General features: G+C 41.8%; 4 protein-coding genes across 4 annotated transcripts; 3 read left to right on the top strand and 1 right to left on the bottom strand.

Moving 5' to 3' along the window:
• Positions 1–6516: 6516 nt before the first annotated feature.
• On the top strand, positions 6517–7585 carry LOC311089016 (gamma-crystallin M2-like). Its single transcript, XM_084123453.1, has 3 exons — positions 6517–6633; positions 6771–7013; positions 7252–7585. Exons 1-3 carry the CDS (start codon positions 6625–6627, stop codon positions 7522–7524), a joined length of 525 nt encoding a protein of 174 aa, XP_083979579.1. The 5' UTR covers positions 6517–6624; the 3' UTR covers positions 7525–7585.
• Positions 7586–11237: 3652 nt separating this feature from the next.
• On the bottom strand, positions 11238–12142 carry LOC311089015 (gamma-crystallin M2-like). Its single transcript, XM_084123452.1, has 3 exons — positions 12021–12142; positions 11666–11908; positions 11238–11560 (listed from the first exon to the last, which is right to left on the bottom strand). Exons 1-3 carry the CDS (start codon positions 12027–12029, stop codon positions 11288–11290), a joined length of 525 nt encoding a protein of 174 aa, XP_083979578.1. The 5' UTR covers positions 12030–12142; the 3' UTR covers positions 11238–11287.
• Positions 12143–13349: 1207 nt separating this feature from the next.
• Positions 13350–14292, top strand: LOC311089005 (gamma-crystallin M2-like). The gene is made up of 3 exons (XM_084123441.1): positions 13350–13504; positions 13633–13875; positions 13957–14292. The coding sequence occupies exons 1-3, from the start codon at positions 13475–13477 to the stop codon at positions 14227–14229; spliced, it is 546 nt and encodes a 181-aa protein (XP_083979567.1). The 5' UTR covers positions 13350–13474; the 3' UTR covers positions 14230–14292.
• A 4919-nt stretch (positions 14293–19211) lies between these two features.
• LOC311089014 (gamma-crystallin M2-like) lies at positions 19212–20201 on the top strand. The gene is made up of 3 exons (XM_084123451.1): positions 19212–19275; positions 19488–19730; positions 19887–20201. The coding sequence occupies exons 1-3, from the start codon at positions 19264–19266 to the stop codon at positions 20157–20159; spliced, it is 528 nt and encodes a 175-aa protein (XP_083979577.1). The 5' UTR covers positions 19212–19263; the 3' UTR covers positions 20160–20201.
• Positions 20202–21918: the final 1717 nt, after the last annotated feature.

Here is a 21918-nt window from a genome sequence, read left to right as displayed (position 1 = left end):
CGGTTTGTCTGGTGGCCCGAAGAGCCAGATCTGTGGAGCACCGCAGTTCATCCACTGCGTCAGGGGAGAGATCCTGACCCTGATCCAAATCATTCAGCAGATCGGCTTGGTATGCCTGCAACACAGGCATTGTGTGTAAAGCAGCCCCAGCCTGACCTGCTGCTGCGTATGCCCTGCCATTAAAGCGAGATGTCATCTTGAGTGGCTTGAAAGGCAGGGCCGGAGCTTTCAGTGCCGATGCTTCTCCAGCGGCGAGATAGTTTGCGAACGTCTTGTCAGTTGGGGCATTGACACATACCCATGTCTCTGTTCCCTACTCAGGGAACGAGGGTTACATACATAACCGAGACGTTCCCTTTCGTGGTCACTACGAGTTATGTTGTGACGACGAATGGGGTTCCCAGTCTAATCACGCCACCTCGCCACCTGTCTTCCAGTGCCCTGCATAAGTCTGAGATCCCTGCCGTGAGTCTAGCACAGACAAAGGACTCCCACTTAACACAGGAATACCAAGGTACACTGGGAAGCATATCTCAGTGGAAATATGCAATCAGTTCCAGCCCGAAAGGGGGGGACTTACAGAATACACATATGACCTGGGAGGGGGCTGCATATGGAGAATCACTGGGGTGTCCAGCCACAGGTGGAATATTTCAACCCCATGGGTGGCAAGGTGGCTTGCCAAGGGAAAGACACATGCTCAGAGAGGCTTACTGTGGAAATACACATGTGGGGGTCGCCCAGAGGGGGAACCATGCACATGGAGGCACCTGGCCAACGCGAAAGCTGCCGGTGGCATAACTCTGGCGTTGACGTCAACAGCGCTGGAGGAAACTCAGGGCTTATTAGGCTCACCTGAGGAGAATATCGCACGTATCCCGTCCCTTGAATGCTGAGCAAGCGAAGACACCTGAACAGAATCTAGTACCATCTGGTTGAAGTGAGTACATGAGTAGAAACTGGCTCCACTTGGAGATTGTAGAATCTCGCGAATGTGTTGGGTGTCGCCCAGCCTGCAGCTCTGCAGATGTCTGTTAGCGAGGCGCCATGCGCTAGAGCCCAAGAGGAGGCCACACTCCGAGTGGAGTGGGCCGTCACACCAAGGGGGTATGGCCGACCTTGCTGCTGGTATGCCAAAGCAAATGGCGTCCACTATGCAGTGAGACAACCTTTGCTTGGAGAGAGCCTTTCCCTTCAGCTTCCCACCATAACAGACAAAGAGCTGGTCTGAGGTCCTGAAACACTGCATTCTGTCTACGTAAGCACGGAGGGTGCGTACTGGACAGAGCAGTGCCAAGGCTGGGTCTGCCTCCTCCAAGGGCAGCGCTTGCAGGTTCACCACCTGGTCTCGAAAGGGAGTGGTAGGAACCTTGGGCACGTATCCAGGCCGGGGTCTCAGGATCACGTGAGAGTAGGCCGGCCCGAATTTCAGGCACACTTCGTCAATGGAAAATGCCTGCAGGTCCCCTACCCTCTTGATGGAGGCCAATGCAACCAGGAGCGCTGTCTTCATTGACAGGAACTTAAGCTACACTGATTGCAGAGGCTCAAAGGGAGCACTCTGCAGGGCAGTTAGAACCACTGAGAGGTCCCAAGAGGGTACGAGAGGAGGGCAAGGAACCCTCGCTCCTCTCAGGAACCTGATGACCAGGTTGTGCTTTCCCACGGACTTACCTTCAACTGCGTCGTGATGTGCGGCAATAGCGGCAACGTACACTTTCAGGGTGGAGAGAGACAGCCTTCGCTCCAACCCTTCTTGCAGGAAGGAAAGCACGACACTGATCGGCCATTTCCTGGGGTCTTCTCCAAGAGCACCAGGTGACGAAGAGGTTCCACTTCAACGCGTAGGCATGTCTTGTGGACGATGCTCTAGCGGAAGTGATGGTAGCCACCACCGCTGGTGGTAGGGTACCTTCAAACCTGTCCAGGAGCCACACGTGGAGGTTCAAAAGATCAGGATGAGGGTGCCATAGGGTGCCCCGTCCCGGAGAAAGGAGGTCCTTCCTCAGAGGGATTGGCCATGGAGGTGCTGTCGCGAGGGGTACTAGTTCGGAGAACCAGGTCCGGTTGTGCCAAAGAGGGGCAACCAAAATGACCTGCTCCTCGTTCTCCCTGATCTTGCACAGGGTCTGTGCAAGAAGGCTCACTGGGGGAAACGCATACTTACGAAGGCCCCGCAGCCAGCTGTGCGCCAGTGCGTCCGTGCCGAGCGTGCCCTCGGTCAGGGAGTAAAACAGGTCGCAATGGGACGAGTCGTGGGAGGCAAACAGGTCTACCTGTGCATCCCTGAACTGATCCCAATTCAGCTGAACCGACTGGTGATGGAGTCTCCATTCTCCAGGGATAGGCTGAAGCCGTGAGAGCTCGTCGGCTGCACAATTCTGGTCTCCCGGGATATAAATGGCTCGAAGCGACCTCAGATGCTTCTGACTCCATAGGAGGAGGTGGTGGGCGAGTTGCGACATACAGCAGGAACGCAGACCACCTTGTCGGTTGTTGTACGCTACTGTCGCGGTATTGTCTGATCGTACTAGTACGTGCTGACCCTTGAGCAACACATGGAAGTGGTGCAGGGCGAGACGTACTGCCAGCAACTCGAGACAATTGACATGCCAAAGGCGCTGGGGCCCGCGGCAGCATGTCCATTGCACATGGCACCCCAGCCCGTGGTGGAGGCATCTGTTGAGACAACAACATGCCTGGAAACTCGTTCTATGGGCACTCCGGCCCGTAGAAGCTGAGGTTCATCCACGGGGTGAAGGTCTGACGGCAGATCGGAGTAACTGGTACTCGGAGCGTGCCGTGTTGCCTTGCCCACCTCGGGACTCGATCGCGAAGCCAGAGCTGAAGCGGTCTCATATGAAGCAGTCCGAGCGGCGTTACTGCGGCTGCGGATGCCATATGCCCAGGAGCCTCTGCAATAACTTCAGTGGAACCGCACTCTTGCCCTTGAACTGTCTCAGGTAAGTCAGCAGTGACTGCATGCGCTCGCTCGTAAGCTGCGCACACATGGCGACCGAGTCGATTTCTATAACGAGAAAAGAAATCTTCTGCACGGGGCAAAGTTTTCTCTTCTCCCGGTTGACCCGAAGGCCCAGACGAGCTAGGTGCCAGAGCACTAGGTCCCTGTGTTCGCAAACCAGGTCTCGAGAGTTAGCTAGGATCAGCCAGTCGTCGAGATAATTCAGGATGCGAACCCCGTGTTGCCTCGACGACCTGCGTGAAGACGCGAGGAGACAGGGCTAGACAGAATGGGAGAACCACGTACTGATATGCCCGCCCCTCGAAAGTCGAGGAGAAAGGAGACATGAAAGTAGGTGTCCTTCAGGTCGATCGCTGCAAACCAATCCTGTGGCCACACACATTCGAGAATGCATTTGGCCGTGAGCATCTTGAACGGTAGCCTGTGGAGGGATCGGTTCAAAACACGCAGGTCCAGGATTGGCCGTAACCCACCGGATTTCTTCGGTAGAATGAAGTAGGAGCTGTAGAACCCAGACTTCATTTCGACTGGAGGGACAATCTCAACCGCACCTTTCGCCAGTAAGGTAGCGACCTCCGTACGCATGACAGGGGCATTGCCACCCACCATAGTGTAACGGACTCCCCGGAAGCGGGGAGGAGATCGTGCAAACTGAATCGCATAGCCGAGCATGATGGTTCTCTCGACCCAGTGGGACAGGTTGGGAGCTCTAGCCAGGCTCCCAAGAACTGAACCAGCGGGGTCATGAGAACCACAGACGTACCCTCGGTGGGGCAGCGAAGCGGAATGACCGGCCCGGACGTGGGCGGCATAGCGACCCGATGTGGGGGCATGGTCATTGCCGCGTCCTGACAGAGGAGACCAGGGAAGGACCAGCGTTCCACAGGGGCCTGCTCTGACAGGGGTCTGGCGACAGAGGGGGACGAGAGTGGCGAGGCTCGTGAGCAGCGCACACTGTCATCCGGGACCTCTGGGGGCTTGGAGGAAGGGGCATCAGTTCTTAAAAACAAAAGATTTTCCCCCGGCCCTCCACCGGGGGAAGGAGTGGCCCTGCTACCAGCTCCTGAGAAGAACTGAGCCCTAACTCCAAGCTGCCCGTCTCAGGAGTGCTGCTTAGCCTGGTGTTTTAGCCGGCTAAGGGGCGGAGACGGGCGGTGCCGCCCTCCTGCGACCTCCTCCTGCTCGGGCCAGTGAAGGCTGCGGAGCAGGAGGGGAGGAGTCGCAGGGAGGCGGCCACGGCGGGAAGCAGACTAAGGAGACCGCATGGACGGATGGCCGTCGGTGCAGAAGGGCCTCAGTCTACTTCTGGGCGGTTGAAAACTGTTGGGCGCAGTTCTCAACCACACTGCCGAAGAGCCCAGCCTGGGATATGGGGGAGCTGAGAAAACGAGTTCCCAGACACCCTCACATCAACCTGGCTGAGCCCATTCCTGGACCACACTTGTGGACATCACCTGGCCCAGAGATCACGCAGGTACTGATGTAGAGCGAGGTCAGTAGTGTGCGTGGCGGATCGACCAGCCCAGACATGGAAGGCATAGCGTCCCTGCATGGTGGCGTGGTCGAGTTTCCACGTTCTGTCAGTGTTGGCCAGGGAAGGACCAGCGTTCCACGGTGGCCAGGTTTCGCCCTCGAAGGCGAAGACGACACACAGCACTGCATGCCTGTGCCACAACAGTGGCAGAGAACATGCAGCCCATGATCGCCACTCCAACTGGCGCCACTACAACCGGCGCCACTACAACCGGCGCCACTCCAACCGACACTTTCAGCTGCCCGGGAAAGCATGGCCGTCAGCTCTGGATCTGACTCGACTAACGCTGGCACTCCCGAGGGAGGCAACGCAGTCAAATCCTCATTTCCAGAGGAATCAAGCCCGCCTTGTGATGCTGTGAGTGACATGACATCATCTGCTGGAGCCCTGAATGAAAAACTGGGTCCCCGAGACGAACCAGCCACACACGGAAGCCCCACGGTTTGCAATGTAGAGGGGGCCGTGGCCCGAGGAATGACTCATCGGTTATATGTCACACCATAACCCTCAGATCACCCTGGCCACCAGCTAAAGTATCCCCTCTCGAGGAAGAGATAAGTTGGGGTGTGGCAGAGGGGACTCTACCCACATGTAGATCATTGAGTCTCGATCTATAAACATCGCAATGGTCATGTTCCCGCAATGAAAACATGACTCATCCACGAGCGCTGCCGAGCGTGATTAAGCCCAACACTCGAAACATCACTCGTGACCGTTAGGTAGGCGGATCACGTGCCCACATCCGGAAAATACACGGGTGAACCATCTTGAAAAAGACGTGCCACATGCAGCTCTTTTAGAGAGAGGAAAAGCTCAGCAGAGTGCTGAAGCGCCCAGGGAGAAACACACACACTGTCGGCAGATCACTGCACAGATCAGCAGCAGGCAATGCGATCTCGCTGGAACACGCCGTCACACCAACACACTGAAGAGCCGCTCGTCTCGTAGAGTGAAGATGATTTAGAATGGCTTGTGGGAGTGAAGAGAACTCTTGGATCCGAAGCGAAAACATATCTGCATGTTGCCAGCGTACTTCCTTATATACCTATGAGGTAAGGCAGAGTTACGCAATGCAAATTCCGCAGACCCATGGCATTTCTTTGCCATTGGCTCGTTTTATTTCTCGAAGTTGAGAGGCTTTCTAAGCGAAACCCCATTCGTCGTCATGACGTAACTCGTAGTGACCACGAAAGGGAACCACTTATCACTTGCCATAATTGGACACAAATATTTATTTTCTATATATTTTTGTTTATAAAACACCATATACTTTTACCCAAACTGGTATTACTTTTACCCATAACTGGTATATTTATTTTGTCCCTGGTTCTAGACTATGACGGATTTGAGAACAATCAGTGTCATTTCCAGATAATATTCCCTCTTTCTATTTCAATATTTTCCTGTTACTCTCTACTGTGTTATACCGTGACCATAAACCAAAACATTCAATAAATGCAAAACATTTAATGTAAAATGTAATGTAAAACATTAAAAAATAAAAAATGTATCATTTTAAAAACAGACCATAGTCAGGGACGAATTGTCATTCCAGCTAATTAATTCAGAGTGGTGGATCCTGGAATATGCAACACAGATTGGCAATATCTAGTTTCACTTATTGCATCCATTTTAAGTTCCATGACTGTAATGAGATTTTGAATGAATTTTGGTATTACTTGTAATTAGATTATGAAAATATGACAGAGCTCAAAATTAATCTACCATAAATAAGATCAACCACTTAGCTCTAGATATTTTGGATGATTCCTCCAAATGTATTCATTCAAAAGAATCTTTTCTGTGCCAAAAAGCAGTTTAAAATGAATTGGGGAAAACGCTGAAAACATTCCCCTCATTCTTGTTGAAAAAAGGGGAATAAAAAAGGAACCATTGAAACAGGTGGAAAGCATGATCTAGTCACGTGTAGAATGGAGAACACAGTTGACTACGTAAAAGGCCAGTGCACTGCAATGCTGGGTCAGGCATTCATATACAATAGGGGACACAGAGTCTTTGAACTGGGACAGGTATATAAAGGTAGCCAAGCGCAAAGAACAGTGCATTGGAGCCATATCAACTTGTTAACAGTTGACAGACTGACATCATGGGCAGAGTGCGTTCTTAACATTTTGATTTACATTATAAATTGTTATATAGCAACTTAAACATAAATTGTAATGTTGGCAAATTCCAAATATTCTTGCAGGAAACATGATCAACCAATTAAAAAAATTTTTGACTAATTTTCAGGTCATCTTCTACGAGGACAGGAACTTCCAGGGTCGCTCTTATGAGTGTATGAGTGACTGTGGTGACTTCTCCTCCTACCTGAGCCGTTGTCACTCTTGCAGAGTAGAGAGTGGATGCTGGATGATGTATGATCATCCCAACTACATGGGAAATGGGTATTTCTTCAGGAAGGGCGAGTACGCTGATTACATGTCTATGTTTGGAATGAGCAACTGCATCAGGTCCTGCCGTATGATCCCAATGGTGAGCTCCATGAGCATTTTAACGTGTCCATAATAAATCAACTTGGGGTAATTACTGTAAAAAAAAAATATATATATATATATATATACAGTGTATATATATATATAAACATTTTTAGATTAAATCTTTTTTTAAATAGGATCATTTCACAATGGTGATCTACAAAGAGGCATAAACTGTTTCAGATGTTGTTTACTATAAAAACTGATAAACTTAAATTACTTCTCTTCCACAACAGTACAGGGGATCCTACAGAATGAGGATCTACGAGAGGGAGAACTTCATGGGTCAGATGTACGAGATGATGGATGACTGTGACAGCATCATGGACCGTTACCGCATGTCTCACTGCCAGTCCTGTCATGTGATGGAGGGCCACTGGCTCATGTATGAGCAGCCCCACTACAGAGGCAGGATGTACTACTTCAGGCCTGGAGAGTACAGGAGCTTCAGCAATATGGGTGGCATGAGATTCATGAGCATGAGGCGTATCATGGACTCCTGGTACTAGTGTTTTAGCATTATTATGGATTAATTTATCTATAAAAATAAAACAAAACAATTTCATGAAACTCGTTTCAGTGTCATTAATATTTGTATCCCCACAAAAATGCCTGATGAGATAATTCACAATCACAAAATGTTATTAAACACTAAAGATCTTACAAATGAGCATGACTTCAGATCTTCAGATATAAGAATGAGTGTCATGACATTTATAAGCATAAGGCATGCCATAATTACTTGTTTTTAAAAGTATCTGATTAACAAGCAAGAACAAATAAAATTTGTATTCAACAGCTTACAATATAAATTCAGCAATTGCATTCTCCACACACTACAAGACAGAAATGCAAAAACAGATCTCTCTCTAGTTTGACCAGGTGAGCGTTGATTTTTATGCTGGTTTAAAGCCATCACACACTGCTCAGAGAGCCTTATTCCTAGCCTGGATGCCAGCCGAACTTAGCCCCGCCCACAAAATTTTTAAGTCAGGAAGTTCGGTCTGGACTCGATCCGTTGAGGAGCTATTATGCCCGAACAAAAATTGTTCGGACCAATCAAATTGTCAGGGCGGGCTTTATACGATGATGGACAGATGAGCAACGTAATCATCTACGACGTCACCAACGAGCGCTTGGGTTGAATTCGTTATGACTGCCGCTGGAGAATTGAGATTTCACGAGTTCACACTTACAAATAAGTCAGATAGAATAAATCCATATTTGACATGCTGTCCGAGGAGAGGGCTCGATATTCGGCCCGAAACCAAAGTACACCCCCCCATTCCAGGCTGTGGAAGAACAAGCCGAGAGTGAGTGGAGGGATGCTGAAAACTGTCAGGGAATGTTAGGTGAGTTGACAGAGTGAATATGTTTCCTCTCATGCTGATAGGGTAGACATGGTGTTTGATGACAAGTTGATTGGATTGATTATGTGAACGTGCTCCTGCCGAACTTTGTTTATGAAACATTATGTGTCGATTCCGCCATTGCGTCTGTTATAGAAGATATCGACAGCGCATTCATTTTAAAAGAGGAATAGAGAACCGCGATTTGTCGATTGGAAACATGAATGAAAACTTACTCCGTTGCTCTGACTGGTTGTAGGTCTATCCAATTGAGTGCAGAGGCATTTTCCTTCCTGATTCGGTTGAAACACGCCCCATAATTAAAGCTCAATGGAGCAGTATCAGACTCTAGCCTGACTACGTCAGACTTCGTACTTCCGCTCAATTTCATTTCGCTTCTGTACTCAGTCTGAGACAGCGTCAGAGCTTTCCGTTTTCCTCCGGCCTGAAAACAGCCGGCCAATCAACGAACAGAGGGCGGGCTGAGAGCCGTGACGTAGACGCTGATTGTACCGTGGATGTGTAGATTTACTTCACATAATCTGCAAAAGTCGTTCACAGCCATGTTCACTCCGGTATTTCGCTCGATGGTTTTGTTTTCGCATCATACATGTGTTTACAGTGGAAGTTAGATGCGGCTGAGCATGCGCATAACACACGCCATAACCAAACGTTATGTGATTGGCTTACGGGTAACCAATGATTTTAAACTTCAGACAAGCGACAAGAATCTGAGTATGACGACGCCAGGCTACCTTATTCCAAAACAGAAACCCTTAAGAATAAAAAAAGAACTACCTTCAAGTCAAACAAGTGGACACATGGATCAAGAAGCACAGGAAAACAAGAAATTTTATAGTACACTTTAACAATTGTGGTTAAGGATTCTGTTAAAAGATTCAGGTTTTTTGTTTTTTTTTACTTAAAGCTACAATATGTAATTTTTCGCCGCAGAGGTCGCATTTTCAAAACAAAGTCGAAGCTTTTATGTCATCATAATGAATTATCTGCAAGGAACGTGAAATGTAATGCTATATTAGCCTGTTACTAATATGTGACTATTTGTCAAAAGATGGGTTAATGCTGCACCGTTTTACACATTTAAAACAATCGTACTAAAAGTAAATTTTAACGAAACCACAGTATTTGCAAGTAATGGCTAAATATTTTTGTGCAACACATAATGTATTTAATTTCACTGCCATAGACTTTGTCACCAGACTTGATAAAAAGTGTTACTGAAGTCCAAACAAAGTGCAATATAACTGTATGTGTACAATATATATTTGCTTACAGCAGAGTCTCTGTCAAGTTCGCAAAGCTCTCTCCATCCTGAAAACGCCACGCCGATATTTATCCTTGTTTTATTTCTCTGTTTTTCCCAAAGCCTGCTTGCCTTAGTTGATCTACGTTTACGTTTTTGGGGGGATTTTCTGTACTCGCAATCAATAATTGTGAACCACTTATGAGGCTAATGAATATATTTCTATGTTTTCTACAAGTGGAAACCGAGGTTAGTGTGGATATTACGTCATTGATAGGCGACAATGACAAGGGACGAGCCATTATTTAAAACTGGAATTTCTCTGGATTTACAAATCCTTGGGAACTTTTGGGATAATGTACGTCCACAACTGCATTAATATATAGCACACTGTGAAAGTGGATTTTGAATATTTTCTTACAAAAATCTTACATATTGTACCTTTAATCTTTGCTAATTAGATTAGAATTGTCAAGTGAGCAACAGCAAGTGTGTAACACTGATCTGAGTGCTTGATGTTGGAGAGGTCAGAGTATGCCAGGTGACTAGAACTACTGGGAAAAAGGAAAGCATGCCCTTGCTGTCTCTTCTCCATTTAGTCACATGAATGTGACAAGAGTTCAAGCCCACTAAGCCCGGTGAACTCCCAGGGAGTTTGCCTTCTGATCACTTTATTACACTGTAGATGATAACAGAGACATCGGAATTACACAGGGCTCTTATTTTCTCAGCGTTTGACTTTATACTGACACCTAAAGGCCAAACATGACAGGACATAGAAATCTCAGAGGCAGTCATTTTGTCTGTTAGTCTATCCATTCTTAATTAGTAAGAGGGACTATTCAACAAGAGGGTGAGATATTTGGACAAAACATCACACCTACCAACATCACTGGCAATAACAGTTTATTTTAAGTCAGCTAGCCACCTTATTCTTGCTAAAGTAAAAATATTTGCCTTGCAACTATATTTTTTAAACATTATGAAATCAGTCTCAAATTATTTTAGTTATGATTATCTTTCAACCCACATTCATGGTGACATCAACCAAAATATTGTTTCCCCATACTTTATTTTGTGGTTTTCATAAATCGACATCAACTAAATATATATTTTTAATTAAATCATATTTCGCTCATGGCTAAACTGCAGTAGCCTTATGGTGCTACTTTAGTGCAACTTCACAAATCTCAGCGAACAAATACACCTTTTCACCCCAGTTTTTCCCTTGAACTTTCTACTGATACTTACTGATGCATGAAGTTAGCTTATTAACTGCTTCTACTTCACACTAGAGTCTATCTCCTTCTTTGGACATTTAATTTTTTTCTTGTGCTCATTTAGTTTGGACAGTTTTTATATTATTTTTATGTTTTATAAAGCACATTTAACCAGTGAAACATGCTAAGCACATTCAACGTTGTTTTGTTATTTCTATTTACAGATCTATCAAATTGCAAGAAGTAAATTGTCATGTGATCTACACACGGCAGGCTCCCTGAGCGCAATAAATAAAATAGCATTTTGGTTTTGTTCAAAAGCACTGTCATTTTCTTTCACTTTACTTTTTTAATGAAAAAATAAATAAAAATACTGAGTGCACCTTAAATTTATGGACTGGTTCAACTGTTCTTTATTGTAGTACTGCAAAAATACATTTTAAAAATAAGAATCATTGATACGCCTCATGCTCATGAATCTCATGCCACCCATATTGCTGAAGCTCCTGTACTCTCCAGGCCTGAAGTAGTACATCCTGCCTCTGTAGTTGGGCTGCTCATACATGAGCCAGTGGCCGTCCATCACATGACAGGACTGGCAGTGAGACATACGGTAACGGTCCATGATGTTGTTACAGTCATCCATCATCTCGTACATCTGACCCATGAAGTTCTCTCTCTCGTAGATCCTCATTCTGTAGGAACCCCTGTGCTGCAAAGGTATGAACAGAAATTTACAATTTGTGCTAAATTGTTATAATTGAGCATTTAGTGAACAGCTCTAGAGGGAGTAAAGTTGTATGTATTATGCTCTTACCATGGGGATCATACGGCAAGATCTGATACACTCATTCATGCCAAACATAGACATGTAGTCAGCATAGTCACCCCTCCTGAAGAAATACTGATTTCCCATGTAGTTGGGACGGTCATACATCATCCAGCAGCCACTCTCTATTCTGCAAGAGTGACAGCGGCTCAGGTAGGAGGAGAAGTCACCACAGTCACCCATACACTCATAAGAGCGACCCTGGAAGTTCCTGTCCTCGTAGAAGATTATCTGTTTTGGAACACAAAAGAAACAGTGAGACACTTATGTACTTTTAAATGAGTAAAAGTAGCATCCTAAAGATGTACTATTGTTTTTATATTTAAGTATCAGTAGTACTCACCCTGCCCATGATGGTAGTGGTAGTCTTTTAGAGCACTTTCGTACTGGTACACTGACCCTCTGCTAATGTTAACCCTTACATTTATACCTTCCCAAACCTAAAGAATATGTGCCTCCTATTGTGGAAACTCCTGACAAAGCAGCATGGTATAGAGGCCCATGAAAAGCTAAAGTGCTTTTGTAATATGTCAAATGTAACTGAATCTCCTGTTTCTAGGTTTACCAGTCTCAAGTAGTCAGGGTTTGCATCTTGATGTTTCTTTTGTGTTGAACGAACAATCAAGTGAACCTACAGTCACATGAGATGTAAGCACAGACTAGGCAATTATTCCTCTACCAATCCATATTTTCACTAAGAATTCATTGTAAAATAACCCTCTTTACATTTCACCCGAGCTGGCAGATCAACTTGACAAGATTCCCAGCATATTCAGGTATGGAAAAAAACAAAAAAAAACCATCTCATTTTCTTTTCCTGATACACAAGTCTGTTAAGTGTGTTCATTACTATGCTAAAGAGTAGGTATTGTAAACCTCTGTTTAAACTTCCTTAATCTAATATCTATAAATATACAAACACTATGGGCCTCCCCTGCATGTACACACACACACACACACACACACACAGATATATATATATATATATATATATATATATATATATATATATACATACATACATACATAAACTGAAGTAAATGAAGAAATAAAGAATTAAAGAAAATGAGACAATAAAAGGTAAAAAGGTTTTGGAAGTAAACCACAAAATCATTTCAAAATCAAATAATAAAGCAGATATGTTTAAAAGGATAACATGTAGCTACTTGCCTTACCACAATCATTTTCTTTTCACTTACATTACAAATATTGGGAAGAGGAAAATCAGTGTTTTTGACTAATTTAGAGCTGCTCATACTGTGTTCAAAGTCCAAATTCACACATTTGATCAATAGATCAAACCACCAAAAGTCTGTGTTGTAACATTGTTTATGAAATGTTGAGGTATATTAGAACAATCTTCAATCAGAAGAATTTTAATTTAATTTAAAAAGTTATTTCTTAACCTAGCATGTTCACAAAAAATACATTTCAAATGAGTTTAAACAAATTACCTTGCCAAAACCTATTGTCCTACATCTCAATATATGTTTACACATTTCTTTAAATGTTGTAAAATTATGGTATTTTTAACAGATCAATTTTGATTAACACTGTGTTTGACAAAATTAGAAATGTTATTGTGGAGTGTATATAACCTGTAGGTTCAGTTGAAATGGTCCACAATGAATGCACTCTAAACGTTTCCATACTGGTCTGCTGAGTCAGGAGGTTGTCCTCAATCTCAATAGCAAGCACACAGTTTTATTCAGTTCGCTCGGGTATAAAAGTAAGGGTGAGACCTGTCAGGAGGACAGAGCAGTGTAAACGGAAGAGCGTCCAATAATAAAATAAAAAATGACTACCACCAGCATGAGCACGTGCAGGGTAAGTAATCATATAAATAACAACGAAATACCGCTTTCTCTCTCTCTCTCTAGTAGAATGCAATTTTTTACTGAAATGCATGCATACCTCAAAATTCCTAGTTAACCTCTTATCTTTAATCTTTTCAGGCTGTCTTCTACGAGGACAGGAATTTCCAGGGTCGCTCTTATGAGTGCATGAGTGACTGTGCCGACATGTCCCCCTTCTTGAGTCGCTGTCACTCTTGCAGAGTGGAGAGTGGCTGCTTCATGATGTATGATCGTCCCAACTACATGGGAAATCAGTATTTCTTTAGAAGGGGCGAGTACGCTGATTACATGTCTATGTTTGGCATGAGCGACTGCATCAGATCTTGCCGTATGATCCCTATGGTAAGAGAACAATATATACTTCACAAAATGCTCTTATAACAGTTTAGCACAATTTTTACCTTTCTGTTTATATGTTTGCAGCACAGAGGATCCTTCAGAATGAGGATCTACGAGAGAGAGAACTTCATGGGTCAGATGTACGAGATGATGGATGACTGTGACAGCATCATGGACCGTTACCGTATGTCTCACTGCCAGTCCTGTCATGTGATGGACGGCCACTGGCTCATGTATGAGCAGCCCCACTACAGAGGCAGGATGTACTACTTCAGGCCTGGAGAGTACAGGAGCTTCAGCAATATGGGTGGCATGAGATTCATGAGCATGAGGCGCATCAGTGATTCCTTCTATTAAAAAGTAAATTGTATTAATGTGAGAAAATTTGTGTTACTTGACAATAAAGCACTTCTGAACTACTCTCTTAAAACACTTTATTGACGGAGAAACCATTATTTATTGGTCAAAAATTATGACTTTTATAATATTTCAAACAACTTTAGAAATCCTTTGTATGAAATTATGGATCACTCACTGTAGTCATATTGTTTGGTCGATATAGAACACAAGTAATTTGATTATAAACTGTTCCACTCTAATTGAATCTTCATTCACTTTGGGTCAGGATATCTTCAAACCTTCAGCCTGACTAAAAGTATCTGAATGGATTTTCTGTATACAAAATGGTCTATGAAATGTCAGTGAATTGGACATGAAGTAAACAGGCAGTTTGGCTGTAACTTGGTAAGGCTTTCACCAACTGAAATAACATTTTGTAAGTGTCATTACCAACATTTGCTGACAATATGAGCAGAATAACCATGACTATGAAAAGGTGTAAAAAAATATGTAATAGAATTTGTGAATTATAGCTTAACAAGACTATAAAAACTATATAAATATAGGGCCCTATCTTGCACCCAGCGCAATTGACTTTGTACATCGACGCATGTATCATTCCTATTTTGCACCCGCGCACAGCGGACTTTTCCCTCCACAGACGCACGTCAGTTAACTAAGAAATACACTTGCGCTCGCGGAGGCGGTTCAGCACAAAGAGGAGGCGTGTTCCGGCGCAAACGTTCCCTCATGCTATTTTGCAGGTTTAGAAAACAATTCCGCCACTAACCGAAAAAAACTAGTTTAAAGTCAGTGGCGCATTGCGCATGTTATTCATATGCTATTTTAAGGGCGCATGCTTGGCCATAATCAATGTAGCGTGTGCACAACACGCATACACTTTGATTCTCTCATCTACACAGAAGCAGCAGTTTTCATTTTTGCAAATCATATATTATTACGATAGATAGCTAGATAGATAGATCTTGCCCGCCCACAAAGTTACTTGCGTTTCGCGCTTGATACTTGCGTTTCAGACCGTTAAAATAGGGCCCATAGTCTATTAAGTTTGTAAGGTTGTAACAATTCAAGCAGAGTTTATCCATTTTCCTTTAAGAGGCTGCAACTACATCTACAGGTTAGTTCATTAAAAATGTACCCCCTCTGACTACATCTCAGTCTGCATATTGTAGTCATATTATATTAACAGTCATGTGCTCTGAATGTGGCATTATATCACAGTCATGTCCAGAGGTGGAAAGAATAATAAAATATTCGTCTCAAGTAAAAGTACTATTACTTCAATGAAATTTTACTTAAGTACAAGTAAAATTACTGGTCTAAAAATCTACTCAAGTAAAAGTAAAAAGTATCTAATTTCTCAGAGTAAAAGTTACTGAGTTACTTTTTTAACAGCAGGAGTGGGGTGGGGGACTCTCCCGTGTAGGGTTGAAACGGTATGAGATTCTCAGATAAGGTATTAAACAATTATTAAATAAATAAACGGTATTATTAAACAATGGTTATTATCAGTTAGAATGACAGTTAAATTAATGAAAATGAATTTTGGTTGAACAAATGCTTTATTATAACAAACTTGAAACCATTTGTTTGTTTATTAAAAATTCAATAATAGCCTACATCTAATCAACTAAATTCAATAATTGATTATGTATTAGATTAACAACTTATTTTTATCATTATTAATTTATTAAAATGTTTAAGAATAATAGAGTCCTATGGAATGTTTTTGAAGAGTTCAGATGCAAAAGCCTCTAAGTGTCATCTGAAATTTTCTTCTAGAATGATCATTTTTATCAAGCTTGTATATTTAAGTTCAGTAATTTCACTTAAATGGCAATGAAAATTATCATTAATTGTCATTTAAGTGAAATTACAAAAAAAAATTGTTTTGTGATTTTTGCAGTTTTTTGTTCTCCCACCCTCCAATTAATCAATGCAGTAGTTTCCAGAGCGCGATTTATTTATTTTTCCTCCCTTGTATTTTGTATTTTATTTTAATTTTTTACTCAGTAACAAATATGATTTAAAATGTAGCGAAGTACAATGCTTCAAACAAAACATACTTAAGTAAAAGTAAAATTACAGATTTTAAAACCTACTTAAAAAAGTTGAAAAAATTTTTTTTACTCAATTACAGTAACGAGAGTAAATGTAATTTCTTACTTTCCATCTCTGGTCATGTCATAAAGTGGGGTGAAAACCAATAAACTTAAAGGGTTAGTTCACCAAGAAATTTTGTCATTAATTACTCTCCCTCAGGTCGTTCCAAACCCCCAAGACTTTCCATCTTCGGAACACAAATGAAGATATTTTTAATAAAATCTGAATGATTTCTGTCCCTCCATTGACAGTTACGGAACTACCACTTTGACAATTCAAAAAGTTCATAACGAGATTGTAAAACTAATCCGTGTGAATTGAGTGGTTTAGTCCTAATTTTCCGAAGAGACACGATCTGAAGAGACACTTTGTAAACTGAACAGATTTAATTTAGGCTTTTATTCACATAAAAACATTCACCAAGGCACACATTGGCTATGATAAACGGAAGCTCAATCAAGCTTGCTTGACTTACGAGAACCATGTCTCTTCAGAAAATGTGGACTAAACCACTCAGTTTACATGGATTAGCTTTACAATCTCTTTATGAACTTTTTGAAGCGTCAAAGTGGTAGTTGTGTAGTTTTGTGTACAAAACTGGCTCAGAGTCAGATTTGTTTATAAAAAAATCTTAATTTGTGTTCCCAAGATGAATTAAAGTTTTATGGGTTTGGAACAACACAAGGGTGAGTAAATGATGACAGAATTTTCATTTTTGGGTGAACTATCCCTTTAACTTTTTTAGAATAATTAAAAGGAATATTTCAGGTTTTATACTGGCTCTATCAACAGTTTTTGCTGAAAAATATTGACTTGTATCAGATTTTATGTCACATCTTACGTCATCTTCTCAGTTCTCACGCATGTGTCGTGGCGAAACAAAAAACAGAAACAAAAACAGAAACAAGTCCTATAAAACAAGACTAAAAAAACTGACTGAATATATGAAAGGTTACTTATTAAAAATAATAATAAAAAGTACACGTCATCACATTTCTCAATATCCTGGATCTGACTGAGACCTAGATTCGGCCAGAAGATGAATATCATCTGCTCTCTCCACCAACTTCACTTCAAAAAGGTTAAGGAAACTAGTTCTACCAGAAAGACTCGGGAGAATAGATATTGTAACAATCATGCATTTATTATATGTGATAAAGTATTTGGCGTAGGCCCCGTCCGTAACTCGCAATCCGAGGGTACGGATTCAGCATTTCCTGCCTGAAGATGAAGGCAGGGGCGCAGCCGACCCCCTGTGAGGTATTGGAAGGGACTGTCCTGGTGGTGGTGGAGAGGTTGGAGAGGAAGGGACCATACTGCGGTGGTAGAGAAGATGGAGGGAAGAAACCATCTTGTTGGTGGCGGGGTGGATGGTGATAAGTGAAAGCGTTCAGCATCTGCAAACTCAGACAAGTGTAAGTACGGGTCCTTTATACTTCTAGTATTAGAACATGATTGGATAGATGAGAAGGTAATAAGTGACGCAACAATTGAGTCTTCCCGGCGGAACTTACGCTAAAGCTTTCATTTTAGGAAAATATTTAATAATATATAACACATTTGTAATTGAAGCAAATACAAATTAGCCTGACTACATCAGACTTCGTACTTCCGCTCAATTTCAGTTCGCTTCTGTACTCAGTCTGAGATAGCGACCTATCTCCCAGTTTTCCTCCGGCCTCAAAACAGCCGACCAATCAACGAACAGAGGGCGGGCTGAGAGCCGTGACATAGACGCTGATTGTACCGTGGATGTGAAAATGCTTTTCAATTATGCCCTTCCAGACTCTGTCTACGAAGCAAAGCGAAGTAGCAGAGTTTGGTATTACCAGGCTAACTACAAATTGCTGAAATCTGCAAAAAAAAAAAACAAAAAAAAAAAAAAAAAAAACAATTGTAGTAAATTTATATCCATGTCTCTCTGTCCCTCTCTTTGTAAAATAGTATATATACCATGTCAACAAAAACAGCACTCACAAACTGTTAAAGAGATTCATCTCTGCTCTACAATGTTATGTCTCCCTCAACTCTTCAGCTAATTGCTGACAATGTTCTTCACAAACTAAATTAATTACCATCGCCAATCAATTCTCAGAACTGCAAACTATCAACTTTTCTACTTTCTAAAGGCTGAAATCTCTAAATTCTATAGATAAATAATAAAAAATGGATTAGGTGCTCTCATAAAAGCAATATCAGAATTTAAATATCTGCTATAAGATTTGTTCTAGCAACAGTCACTCCAAACACTCTGACAAGTGAAAGCGGGGGTCCTATTAAAGTCAGTTGAATATTCATGCTTGCTATACTTTTGCCTATGTTGATGAAAAAGAGTTATATATGTAAAAATTGTATAGACATGAAATGTTATTATGCAGTGTTACGTTGCACCAACACCAGGCCCCAGATGAATTAGGTCAGTTAAAATACATAGAAAGAAAAACATATGATTTGGTATCCAATGCAACCTAACATTTAAGGAAAATATATAAAAAAGTTTAACAAAAGTTCATTGTGAAAAATGTAGTGTGACATACAGTAACTTGAAATGTTTTAAAAGCAATCAACAGTTACTGTAGTTTACATTAACATTAAACTTAATGATAAAAACAATTTGTTTGATAACTTCCTCCACAAGCCCAGGTTACACAAGCATATTTGGTTTGAGCTCCATTTTAGCTGTTTAAAATGCTTTCTTGTCATTGGAATTGCTTTACAAGCAGAAATTTCAAATTTTCTCCACCACAAGGCTTGAAATAATAACCCTTTCAGGTCTGTAGTAGCAAACTGTACCACTCACTACACCATGCAGCTGACTAAGGCCTTTTTAAACAATAGGAATACAAATTCTTTGGGAGTCCATATAGTATAAATAAGGCAGCAGGCTGTTGTTACAGTAGCAAGTTTGGAATAACCACAACCACAATCATGCATGGAAAGGTAAGCCTTAAAAATTCTCAATATCTTACTAAAAACATGATTTATTTGCTGTTCTGATTTATAATGGTATCGCAGCTCTAATTGATATATAGAAAATAAAACACTGCAATTCAAATAAAATAAATCATTTGGATATTGTGTTGGGTGACATTTAATATAGTATTGATAAATAGTAATTAAGTCAATGCTGAACATTTTTTTATTTGTCCCAGGTCATCTTCTACGAGGACAGGAACTTCCAGGGTCGCTCTTATGAGTGTATGAGCGACTGTGGTGACTTCTCCTCCTACCTGAGCCGCTGTCACTCTTGCAGAATAGAGAGTGGCTGCTGGATGATGTATGACCGTCCCAACTACATGGGAAATCAGTATTTCTTCAAGAAGGGCGAGTACGCTGATTACATGTCTATGTTTGGCATGAGTGACTGCATCAGATCTTGCCGTATGATCCCCATGGTGAGTTCCATGTACATTTTGCATTTGTAAAAACTTTTTTTTTAAATATATTTTTTAATCCTTTTGTTCAAAAAGCATAGACGGTAATTTCAGAATGCCAATTCATAAAAACGAATCCCCATGCTAAACTATTGCCTGACAACTTATTCACTACAGTACAAAGGCTCCTACAGAATGAGGATCTACGAGAGGGAGAACTTCATGGGTCAGATGTACGAGTTGATGGATGACTGTGACAACATCATGGACCGTTACCGCATGTCTCACTGCCAGTCCTGTCATGTGATGGACGGCCACTGGCTCATGTATGAGCAGCCCCACTACAGAGGCAGGATGTCCTACTTCAGGCCTGGAGAGTACAGGAGCTTCAGCAATATGGGTGGCATGAGATTCATGAGCATGAGGCGCATCATGGACTCCTTTTACTAGAGATTTAATGTTTCAATAAAATAACTTCTATACAACATTAAACATTGTGTTTTGAACAATCTTTAATGCCAATATTTCCTTTGTATTAATGAATAATCCACATAAAAATATCCAATGGATTAAATTAAACTTGCAAATAACACAAAACAAAAATATTATTTTATATATAGAAGAAAATGTCTGACAGATTTCTTTCAACACAACTGTGTGATCAATGGCTTGTATGATTAAGCAAAGCATAATAGTTGAACCCAACTAAATAATATTTCTTAAAACAATTGATGATTAACTTCGGTTCAATGCTGATATGACTTCTAAAACTTAAACACATTCAAGTAAACAAGACTGCCACGAGGGCAGCACTCTGACACAGGTTTGGAGAATGAAGACCAGGGTTGGGAAAAATTTAGAATTTAAAAACTTGAATTAGGATATTAACCTTTTACAGAGTTTGTGTAGGCTATGTCAACATGTTCAGTTTAGCTCATCGTTTGTATTCTCACACTTCCTAGTTGCTATGGTCGCTGTCATTATATGTTTGTTGAGTTCAACTGTGTTTGATTAATTACCGTGTTTGAATCAGTACTTAAGTTCCGTTTTCTTCTCAGTTCGCTGTCAGTTGTGGTATGCGTTATACACACTGTTGTGCACCCACCTGTCTCTGTTTAATAAAACCTTTTTATATCTCGTCTTCAGACCGTGACAGTGTAGTTGTTTTAACAGTGAAATTCAAGGACTTTTCCATCTGTGCTTTTCCAGGGAGAGGTAGCTGTTTGTAATAAACTAAAATAATTATAAATTTAACAATCTCATGAACCGATCGCAATTTCCGACACTGATACACGGGGTTGTGTACTTGTTCTCATACTCATTAAAATGCTCCTATACCAACAACCGATACCACGCAGCATGTACAGTACAGTGATTGTGACAAAGAAACACAGACAACAGAGCAAACAGAGAGCAGAATGGATATATCAGAGAAGGATGTCTATGAAGTAAATGTATCGAATGAATAGAATGTTAAACATATTAAATATTTACGCCTATACAGCTGCTGTGTGCAAGGTGATAAGCGAAACGCGGAGTGAATTGGTGTGCAGCGGCACAGACAGGCAAGCTTGATGAGCGCACATCCCTTTTTCACAGATATCACTGGAAAGTTTGTAGTTCGGTCAGATATGTCAATAGCAAAGAAGGTAAAATGAGGCACATATTACTACTGTTAAAGCTGCAGTCCGTAGTTTTTCCTCTTTGTCGCCATCTCTGTTCGAAATCTGCAATTGCAGTTATTCGCGGAATTATCAACTTTTCGTGGGTTGTGCCTCGGCACGGCACAGCGCGGATGAATCCAATGTTTTGAGGAGAATGTGTGGCTGTCAGTCACCGCGCCAGTGTGGATACTGTCATTCGGAATCACAGTTTCTACTTTTTGGAAGTATGACCAACATAAGAATTTTAACCGAAAAATGTCATCTGAACAAGTAAGTATTGCAGTAAATCGTGCTGATTAAATTTAACAATCGCTTATCATATCACGTCAAACCATGCAAATTATACTTTGTTCTCAAATTGTTAATGTTAACAACATCAGCATTGCATGACTACATTTAATGCCCTTCCGATATTATCCTTGTTTTCGCATGGGTCGGTTGCAGTCTCTTTTTTTCCTGTAGCCACTCCAAAGTCCGAACAAAGTCTTTTGCGTTGTTTTTCAACGGGTGAATTTCCAGTTGTCACTGGTGATTTTCGTTTGAAC

This window comes from Abramis brama, assembly GCF_963993115.1.
Source record: "Abramis brama genome assembly, chromosome: 8".
NCBI classification, from domain to species: Eukaryota; Metazoa; Chordata; class Actinopteri; order Cypriniformes; family Leuciscidae; genus Abramis; species Abramis brama.
This window is presented reverse-complemented; position numbering and strand designations above follow the sequence as displayed.

Bases quoted from the DNA above. Each gene is read 5' to 3' on its own strand.
- LOC311089016 (XM_084123453.1), top strand. The intron at 7,014-7,251 runs GTGAGCTCCATG...CTTCCACAACAG, and splicing joins CCTGCCGTATGATCCCAATG to TACAGGGGATCCTACAGAAT.
- LOC311089015 (XM_084123452.1), bottom strand. The intron at 11,561-11,665 runs GTAAGAGCATAA...ATACCTTTGCAG, and splicing joins CTTGCCGTATGATCCCCATG to CACAGGGGTTCCTACAGAAT.
- LOC311089005 (XM_084123441.1), top strand. From the start codon at position 13,475: ATGACTACCACCAGCATGAGCACGTGCAGG. The intron at 13,505-13,632 runs GTAAGTAATCAT...TAATCTTTTCAG, and splicing joins CCAGCATGAGCACGTGCAGG to GCTGTCTTCTACGAGGACAG. The intron at 13,876-13,956 runs GTAAGAGAACAA...ATATGTTTGCAG, and splicing joins CTTGCCGTATGATCCCTATG to CACAGAGGATCCTTCAGAAT.
- LOC311089014 (XM_084123451.1), top strand. The intron at 19,731-19,886 runs GTGAGTTCCATG...TATTCACTACAG, and splicing joins CTTGCCGTATGATCCCCATG to TACAAAGGCTCCTACAGAAT.